Source organism: Scylla paramamosain, chromosome 45 (assembly GCF_035594125.1).
Source record: "Scylla paramamosain isolate STU-SP2022 chromosome 45, ASM3559412v1, whole genome shotgun sequence".
Lineage (NCBI taxonomy): Eukaryota > Metazoa > Arthropoda > Malacostraca > Decapoda > Portunidae > Scylla > Scylla paramamosain.
The window spans coordinates 1,545,224-1,555,000 of NC_087195.1; the positions used below are offsets into that span (position 1 = coordinate 1,545,224).

The window sequence follows — 9,777 nt, forward strand, 5'->3', positions numbered from 1 at the left end:
CATTTTCAAACTGGTGATGAGAGAAGAGTTTGTCAGGATGCTGGCTCTGTGTGTCTGCTAAGGAGGCTTTTACTCTGGTATGGGTCGCCTTTTGTTACCACTGAGATCACTGTAATAAATTATCTGGATGGACATGAAGAAAAACAAGAATATGAGGTTAATTTAGACTTTGCTAAGCTACAGAATTATTATTGTTTTTTTTTTTTTTAAGAGATTAGTATGAATAATATGTCTTTGAAAATATGATTGTGGGAAGGATTTGGTTGGAATAAAAGGGTTAAAATGACAGGAGAGAGCTTCGTACCGACAAAATAGTGGTAGTAGTAGTAGTAGTAGTAATGGTGGTGGTGGTGGTGGTGGTGGTGGTAGTAGTAGTAATGGTTATGGTGTTTACAGTAATAGTTGTTGTAGTGTGTGTGTGTGTGTGTGTGTGTGTGTGTGCTTATGTGCGTGCGTGCGTGCGTCCGTGCAGGTTATTGGGTATATTGTTTTGAACCTGATCCACATATTTAAATCTGCTTTGTCTCGTAAACACACACACACACACACACACACACACACACACACACACACACACACACACACACCTTTTGTATCTTTTGAACGCGGAAGATCACATGACGAGAACAAACAGCAGCAGACTTGCTGGTCCCTACAAAGCCGTTTGAGATGGTTGAAGTAATATTACCGGGAATTCAGGAGGAGGAGGAGGAGGAGGAGGAGGAGGAGGAGGAAAAGAAGAAGAGGGAGAAAATAAACAAAAGAAAAGGAGGAGGAGGAGGAGGTGAAGAAGAGAAGCAGAAGACGAGGAGGAAGAACAGACGAAAAAAAAAAAGGAGGAAGAGGAAGAGAAACTGAGGAAAAGGATGAAAATAAAAGAAAAAAATAAAAATAATACGAGAAAAGAAAAAAAAATTGGAGGAAGAGAAAAAAAGAAAAAAAAAGAAGATAAGAATAAAGAAGGCACTCACAATATAGGAACCCTTGGCAACAACAACAACACACACACACACACACACACACACACACACACACACACAAGCAACAAACAAAACTTCTGGTGTCATTATTCACGCACTGACTCATCGACTCCTTCACAGAAATAGCCCCTACTAAACTACTACGCCTTTTTACCACCTGAAGGGGGCGCTAACAGTGACGGGGGGAGCAGGCGAGGCTGACTGGGCAAGGCGATCGTCTCATTCCCTCCCTTCGTTTCGCCCCGGCAGGTGTGGCTTGGATGTGGTGTTTACCTGGTGGATCTCATTAAAGACAGGAAGGTGTCTGTGAGTCTCGATAGCTTTGGTCATAATAGTAAGTTAGTATTTTTTTTATCGATTTTTTTTTTCATTCTTAAGTCTTCTTCACGTTAAAACACAATTGGAAACTTCCTTAAAAGTCTTACTACATATTTTTGGGGTCATGATTGTAAGTTTCTGCTAGTATATATATATTTTTTTTTTAGCGATTTTCTCTCATTCAAGTCTCCTACACTCTCATCCTTCATAAAAATCATCAGAAGAAAGACGAAAAACACCATTGAAAACTCCCTTGACTTACTGACAGGAGGTAATTATTTAAGTGCTACAGTTTCTGCATTTCCAGTTTTTGTTTATCACTTTCCTTTCATTACTAAGTCTCCTGTACTCTTCGCTCTTCCATAAAGGTGCATATTTCTCGTCAAGTTATCATTAGAAACACGAGAACAGCCTTCAGAACTCCAATAACCTCCACTGGAAACTGTTAAGTAAGGAGGAGACAAGAGAGAAGGAGGAAGAACACGAACATAGGAAGAATAAGAAGTAGAACAAAAAAAGGAAAACAGTAACAAGAAGGAGAGGAAAAAGAACAAGAATAACAAGAACAAGAAGAAAAGAAAAGAGCAACAACAAGGTGAGAAGAAGCACACACGTACATGGATCACACATTAGACAAGTAAGTAAACTATCGCACTTCAAACAAGTGAAAGAAAGTTAATCACAACTTCACTATGGGCAGGTAAGGGACTTTGAATACATGCAGAGTGGAGGCGTGGCGCTTACATGTTTCAGAATATGCTCCAATACACTCCTAGTAGCTTAATAAAACACGATATAATAATAAAAAACATCTATACTCTTCAACAAATAATAGATAAGAATGAAACAGTGGTATTTCCCCTTAAAGAATTATACTAAGACACAAATTAGATCGCTCGTTTCGTGTCCCGTCTCCCCCGCTGGCCTGTAAACAAACACTGGGTAGCGCGTGGCTGTTGTAATGGTCAGGTGCTCGAGCGGGCCAGCGGGTACAAGACAAAGGGGACATATTCTACAACTGCGCTTCACCTCCACTACTTTCCAAAGGCTGTAGTTGAAGTTAGATGTGTTTTTAAGGATGTTTTTACGGTTCAGGGTACAGGTTAAGTATATTTCTACATTATGAAGAGGAGAAACACTCTTGGGAACCCGGTTAATCATCCCTGTGGCATTGGAAAAGAGTCGTGGTGAGAGAGTAAGAGAGAGAGCACAGGGCTTTTGAGTACGGTCAGAAACGCGTGCGTGTGTGTTTGTACGTGAGTATGAGCCAAAATTCCACAGTGCATAAGATGTGGGGGGGGTATCACTTTGCCTACACACACACACACACACACACGCACACACACAGACGCAGCAAAGCAAGGAATCCATTTTTTTTCTCTCTCTTTCTTTCCGCGTCTCAGAATTTCCTTGCCACGTGGCGTCGTACGTGCGGGAACTCATGTTGTACACGCGCCCCTCAGCACGTACGACCCACTATGCTGACCTGGGCGTCCACACAGCGCGTCTTGCACGGAACATAAATGTATCCCATAGCTCCTAGCCTGACCAGTTTCCCGTGAGCATTGGAGAGAGAGAGAGAGAGAGAGAGAGAGAGAGAGAGAGAGAGAGAGAGAGAGAGAGAGAGAGAGAGAGAGAGAGAGAGAGAGAGAGAGAGAGACTATAAAGAAAGAAACGATAGAGTGAGAAAGTAGAGGATGTAGTGAAAGAAGTGATAGAGAAAGACGAAAGAGATAAAGCGAGAGAGAGAGAGAGAGAGACGGTCGAGAAAAAGACGATAGAGAGAAAGAGAAAGCCCTACTCTTTGAGAACTCTACATGGAGACTCGAGTACGTCTCTTGTTTTCTGCTTCAGTTGTGTTTGTGAACCTGTGAATTTTTTTTCTCTTCAAAGGCACTTCAGATTATCAATATTTCTCTTCCTTCTCTGTCCTTTGATCCTGCCTCTTCTTTGGGACACAAAGGCGCGTTGCATCTCAAAGGTATGTACGTAAACAAGTTCTTCTTCCTCTTGTTCTTGTAATTGTTGTGTCACGTCCCTCCTGGAGCGTCACGTGAGGAAACACAGAGGCTGGCGTCAAGGCGCGATAATGTTTGGTTTGGTCTTGATTCTTGGGGTGGTTTGCTTTGCTGTAGTGGAAAGTGTTCAGGTTTTCAAGGAAATTCTTATGATTTCCCTGATTCTGTTGACAGTTTGAGGATGGATCTATATCATGGTTAGAAGGAACATTCTCAGGAGGATACTGTTGCCAGTCACCTCCAGAGGCTCAGGCAGGAAGCCTGCTGGCGGCGATAGTCCGACAGTGTTTACCGTGATAGAAACATTACATGTTGCTGGCAGTGACGGTGAGTGCGTGGCGGCGTGACGAGTGTTGCGTCTCCCACAGGGCGCCGTGATGGCGGGAGCGCTACTGCCCTCCAAGCACGCCGCGGGCCTCCACGCCCTGCTGCCTGGGCTCGGAGACCAGATTCACCCTCACCTGGTAGACTCCTGCGAGGCACAGACGCCGCCCTCGGAGCCTGCAGCCAAAGACTCTCCCTTAGGCACGCCAGGAGCCGCCCCTCCGTGCCCCACGGCAGACCTAGGAGCGGCAGGTGGGTTGTGCAGCATGCAGCGCAGTGCGCGGTACGGGCGCTACCTGGTGACGCAGCGCGCCGTGGCGGCGGGCCAAGTGCTGCTGGAGGAGACGCCCCTGCTGGTGGTGCCAAAGGTGGACTCCGAGACGTCCTGCCTGGCCTGCATGGCGCCCCTCAGGGTGGAGTGGACGGCCTGTCGCACGTGCGGCGGGCCGCTGTGTGCGACGGACTGCCGCGGCGCTCACCACGGCGCTACGGAGTGCCGCCTGCTGCAGCGCATGGGCTTCAGAGAGGCGCCGCACCTTGAGGCGCTCATCAAGGAGCTCAACGTGATTCTGGGGCCGCTGCGCCTGCTGCTGCTGGTGCAGGAGTCGCGCGCCGCCAGGGAGGCATTTTTGTCCCTGGAGAGCCACGCCGCGGTGCGCCTCAGGCTCCCCGTGGGCAAGTTCGTGGAGGAGCACATCGTGGGGGGCCTGCGGCAGCGCCTGGGCCTGGCGCTGCCGCGGGAAACCGTGCACCACGCGTGCGGCGTGCTGGACACCAACTGCTTCGAGGTGACGCTGGACAACGCAGGCCACGGCAGGGCCATCTTTCCCGCCGCGGCCATGATGAACCACAGCTGCGTGCCCAACGCCCACTGGTGGTTCTACCGCGGCAGGCTGGTGGTGTGCGCCGCCACGGCCCTGCCCCGCGGCACACCGGTCCTCATCAGCTACACGCATGCCCTGTGGGGCACGCGCGTGCGCGCTGCTCAGCTCACCACGTGCAAGATGTTCACGTGCACGTGTGAGCGGTGCAGGGACCCCGCGGAGCGCGGCTCACACCTCAGCTCCGTGCGCTGCCGCGTCTGCGGGGACGTGGTGGTGCCACCCTCACAGCGGCAGGACGCCTGGCAGTGCCGCGCCTGCGGGAACACCGTGGAGGCGGCGCTGGTGGAGGCCCTGGTGCACGCGGGCGCCACGCAGCTGGCGCACCTGAGGGAGGAGACGGCCGCCGGGGTGGTCGCCGCCGTGACGCATCTGAGCCGCTTGTTGGGTCCTCACCACTACGTCGTGGCGCGCGCCAGGCACTGCTTCCTCGAGGTGCTCTTCGCCGCGCCGCTGTCAGGTAGGGCAACGAGGCCTGCACGTGGGTCATGCACGTGATGCTGGTCTGAAATTCAACATGTTGCTTTGTTGTGACGAGAACAGTGAGGCAGAGAACATAATGCGCAACCCTTCCCTCCCTGCAGAGGCGCCCAAAGACCTGCTGCAGGAGGCGGTGAACTTGGCGCGCCACCTGACGGCGGTGCTGCAGCTGCTGGAGCCCGGCGTGTCCAGGATGACAGGTGAGAGAGAGAGAGAGAGAGAGAGAGAGAGAGAGAGAGAGAGAGAGAGAGAGAGAGAGAGAGATCTATGATTCACATACCTGTATTTATATCGGGTGACTTTGCACTAACACACTGCTGGCAACAACTAAGTCTGTTCTGTTCACTTGCCTATGTTCATGCCCTCCCGGTGGGTCTACAGGTCTGTTGCTGTACTACGAGACAGCTGCGGCTACGGAACTGCTGCTGCGGGAGGGCACAGGTGACGAGGAAGCCAGGCAGGTGAGAACACAGGTGGTGGTGGCGCTGGAAGCCCTGCCAGCCCCATCCTTGACTTGCTATCCTGAGCATCCCTTGTCTCTAGTGGAGGTCGGCGGGGCATTCAACACAGCTTTCGTGAGTCTTGTAGTACTTCAACAGGCTCTGGTGGAAGTTATTTGGGTTTTCAAGAGTGTTTTCATGATTCTTGTGATAAGTAATGGAAGTTCTAGTGGAATCAGACCAAACTGCCCTTTCACTTTCAATCTCTGTGGGTGACTGGTGGAGGGCGAGCCGAGTCTTTAATAGTACCCCGTGCAGTTGTTTGGTACTGTTTGCCAAGGGAAAGGTTTGGCTGCCGCGCTATCTTAGTAACGTGTCCCATCTCTCTTCCTGATGCTTGCTGCTTGTGTGTGTGTGTGTGTGTGTGTGTGTGTGTGTGTGTGTGTGTGTGTGTGTGTGTGTGTGCCATCTGATATGACGTAACAGTGAGTAAAGTGTATTAAAGATAGACAGACAGACAGACAGACAAACAGGCAGGCAGGCAGACGGACAAAAAAAAAATTAGACAGAAAGCAAGACAGAGACAGATAGATAGATGAATAAAAACAAAAAACAAAAAAAAAAACAGACGCAGAGAAACAGACAAACAAACAAATAGACAGAAAAACAAATACACAGGAAAAACAAGGCACAGAAAGAGACAGACAAACAGACAGACAATATTTCACAATGAACTACTACAAGGGCCACGAATTCTTTCCTGCAGACACTCCTGAATCAAGCAACACATGTGGAAAGCTTACTGCAGTATGATCGTTTCTTGCCCCGAGCCGCCCTCCTCAGTGCTGCCCTGCGTGAATGGTGCCCCGCCGCTCGGACCCAATGAACACAGACACTCACTCATTCACTCACAACACTCGGTAAAGGAGCAGTGTAAGAAAAGTCACTCACTCACTCACTCACTCACTCGCATTCACAATACTTAAAAAAAAAAAGTCGATAAAAAAGAAAAGGGTTATAAGAAATGTGATTAATAGTGTTAAGGAGTGACAGATTCGCTTCTCACCACTCACAACACACAAAAAAAAGTATGAAATGTTTATGAGCATCGACAGAACAAAAGAGAGTTGAAAAAAGGGAATGACAGTATTTGAGTCGTGACAAATTCCCTTTCATCGTGATATCCAACAGTTCACAGTACCAGAGAACCTAAGGCCTAAGGGAAATAGCACAGCCTACCGAAGCTATAGCACAAGAACACAGATAACAATTGAACAAATGAATGAACAAATATCAACTTAGGCCTAAGGGAAATAAAAGAGCCTACCGGAGCTATTGGCCAATACATGACATAGAGTAAATGAATAAATAAATGAAATGAAATAAATCTTGAGTCTTGCGTTTGTACATAGTAAGTAACACACGGTAATCTGAGTTAATAGTGAATGTTATGAAATATAGTGTTAGTAATATAAGTTGTATAATTTAATGGTAATAGTTAAGTAAAAGGTTCTTTGTAATTTTGTAATATAAGTTGTGTTTTACTTGATATGAATGTTGTTTTAGTAAATTTGTCAACTATTGAAAGTACACGGTTATTTTTCTTTATATGAATAAAACTCCCATTAAACTACTGGGAAGATAAGGGCCATACATGCACAATACTCGCCAACCTATCACTGGAATCCTTAAAATTATGAAAACACCCTTGAAAACCCCCATAACTTTCACTAGAGCCTGTTGAACCATCACTAGAATCATGAAAAACCCTTGAAAACCCCCATAACTTTTACTAGAGCCTGTTGAACCATGACAATAATCATGAAAACCCTTGAAAACCCCCATAACTTTCACTGGAGCCTATTGAACCTCACAATAATCATGAAAAACCCTTGAAAACCCCCATAACTTTCACTGGAGCCTGTCGAACCATCACAATAATCATGAAAACCCTTGAAAACCCCCATAACTTTCACTAGAGCCTGTTGAACCGTCACTGGAGCCCTTAAACACCTCCAATAATTACACTAGAACCTGTTAAACTCTGATTCGAACCCAATAAATAACACCACGAGAATTTGGAACCTCATTTGAACTTACGAAGCTTCACAGTTGTTCGGAGGGAGGGTTCGAAGCGCGGGAATGTTCAATGTACCTTCTCTTCTCTTGCTTTCTTCTTCTCCCTTGCTCCTCCAACACTAAGAACGAGACTCGAAGGTGAGGCAATGAAAGGTGAACATTGTATAATAAATATATTATGACATTCATCAGTCAAAAACAACAATAGTTTACAAAATAATGTTACAAATTGTTCATTGATGTGGTGTATAGTAGTTAATGGTGGTGGTGGTTGTTACGGTGGTGGTGGTGGTGGTGGTGGTTAAGTAGTTACTGTGGTTAAGTGGGGTCATTGTTTATCCTTCATCATCATCTTCATCATCATCATCATCGTTATCACTGTTTCCATCACTATCATCACCACCATCACCACCACCATCACCACCACCTCGAATTAAATATAGTACACACACACACACTCACACACACACACACACAAGTCTTTTAGCGAAACATTTAATATATTCCTGTTTTTTTTTCTTTTCGTTTTTTTTTAAATTTGTATTTCTCAGTATGAACGTGAAAATTCAAAGAAAATACAATTATGTTATTTTCTTTCTTGGTTTGTGTGATTTTATTTTTTTTGAGTAAAGAAATGAAAAAAAAGAAAAAGCTGTTGGGAGTAAGAAAATAAAGTGAAAAAAGAAAGAAAACGTAAGAAGAAGAAAAAAAAGATATGAAAGATTAATGTCAATATTTTTTTTCTTTTTCATGATTTCTGATAAAAAAATGGAATATTCAGTTTGTTTGCTTGTTTTGTTTACTTGTTTATCACACACACACACACACACACACACACACACTAAAGAACAGTACTTTATAAATAAGACAACTGGTGACACACACACACACACACACACACACACACACACACACACACACACACACACAGGATATTAAAAGTATACACGATTGTTGCCAAAATTTTTCACCCCCCCCACGTCTCACCCCATCTACTAAGAGTCTAATATAAAGAATCACCCCACCAGTCACCCCCACCCCCCTCCCAAGGCCACATACAAGTGCTGGGGTGAAAGAATTGGTCCGCCCCACCACCGCCCCTCCTTCCCTCCCCTCCTCCCCGGGAAAAATAGTTTACCATAGTTTACCCTGTTGGTCCTACTCCCGTTTTCTGTGAATGTGGTAGTACCTAGTAATAGTAGTTTTTGTTGTAGTGGTAGTAGTTGTAGTAGTAGTGGTAGTAGTGGTGGTGGTAGTAGTAGTAGTAGTAGTAGTAATAATAGTAGTAATAGTAATAGTAGTAGTGGTTGTTGTTATTGTCGTAGTAGTAATAGTAGTAGTAATAGTAGTAGTAGTGGTGGTAATGGTAGTAGTAGTGGTAGTAGTAATAGTAATAAACTTGTTTCTTGAGTATTTCATTACTTAAAAGGGAAATATATAAATGTATGTAATATAAAATTCATGGTGTGAATTCTATTTACATATACAGTCTTCCAACATTAAAAAAAAAAAAAAAAACAGAAAGAAAAAAAAAAACGTTAATATTACGCCATGAACTGTATACATTTCCCTTCTCTCTACCAAAATCAGAAAACAATTACCTAGATTTGAATTAAGAGACCATAAAAGACTAAATAAATAAATAAATAAAAACAAAACAATAAAAACAAATAAATAGATCATTAAAATACTAGACATTATAAAACCTCCTCACAACACATTTCCCTGCACCCCACAACACCTCACTATAGGAAAGCCTGCTCCACACTGTACCTTTCTCAACGTGCCCTTTTCACAACTAAGAGTCTGGCCACATTACCTAATTAACGCTTTTTTTGGTCAATATGAACTTTTCTGCAGTGACATCAGGGAAAGAAGAGTTGTAAAGGTGTATTTATCCGACAGTGGGGGATTAAAGTACTAGATAGATAGATAGATAATAAATAAATAGATAGATGAATAGATACCATGAGAAAGCCATTGATTACTGAAAACTATACAGTGACCAAAGATTTGATAGTGAGTAATGAAAGTGATACCTACAAGTTTACCTGACTGAGGCGTGAATGATCTGATGAATACAATTAGTCACGTGACCACAAGGGGCGTTATAAAAAGGGTGGAGGAATAGCTTATGAAATTCGTATCTCTTAAGTCTACCATCACACAGCATTAGGTGTTAGTGAAGTTTATTTAAGCTCTCGAGTTAAGAAATAAACCTTCATTAAAACACAGGTATATTACACACACACACACA

At 44.8% G+C, this 9,777-nt stretch overlaps 2 protein-coding genes across 14 annotated transcripts in view; one reads left to right on the plus strand and one right to left on the minus strand.

Annotated features, from left to right (window-relative positions):
• Positions 1–521: 521 nt before the first annotated feature.
• Positions 522–7,277, plus strand: LOC135094407 (SET domain-containing protein SmydA-8-like). Of its 9 annotated transcripts, none has more exons than XM_063994473.1 (6): positions 522–1,318; positions 1,667–1,935; positions 3,685–4,981; positions 5,106–5,201; positions 5,383–5,462; positions 6,208–7,277. In XM_063994473.1, the coding sequence occupies exons 3-6, from the start codon at positions 3,694–3,696 to the stop codon at positions 6,325–6,327; spliced, it is 1,584 nt and encodes a 527-aa protein (XP_063850543.1). In that variant the 5' UTR covers positions 522–1,318; positions 1,667–1,935; positions 3,685–3,693; the 3' UTR covers positions 6,328–7,277. The 9 variants fall into 9 exon arrangements, with proteins under 9 accessions (XP_063850543.1, XP_063850537.1, XP_063850539.1 ...); XM_063994467.1 differs by having other exon boundaries at positions 522–1,314; XM_063994469.1 differs by having other exon boundaries at positions 522–1,286.
• Positions 7,278–7,682: 405 nt separating this feature from the next.
• LOC135094408 (uncharacterized) overlaps positions 7,683–9,777 on the minus strand; it is a 65,553-nt gene continuing 63,458 nt past the window's right edge. For all 5 annotated transcript variants that reach the window (XM_063994475.1, XM_063994479.1, XM_063994476.1 and 2 more), the window contains one exon: positions 7,683–9,777. This exon is cut by the window's right edge and continues 246 nt beyond it. The gene's annotated coding sequence lies outside the window, so the exon portion shown is untranslated.

Excerpts from the sequence above, each read along its gene's own strand:
- LOC135094407 (XM_063994465.1), top strand. Across the intron at positions 4,982-5,105 it reads CTTCGCCGCGCCGCTGTCAG|AGGCGCCCAAAGACCTGCTG; the intron begins GTAGGGCAACGA and ends CCCTCCCTGCAG. Across the intron at positions 5,202-5,382 it reads CGGCGTGTCCAGGATGACAG|GTCTGTTGCTGTACTACGAG; the intron begins GTGAGAGAGAGA and ends GTGGGTCTACAG.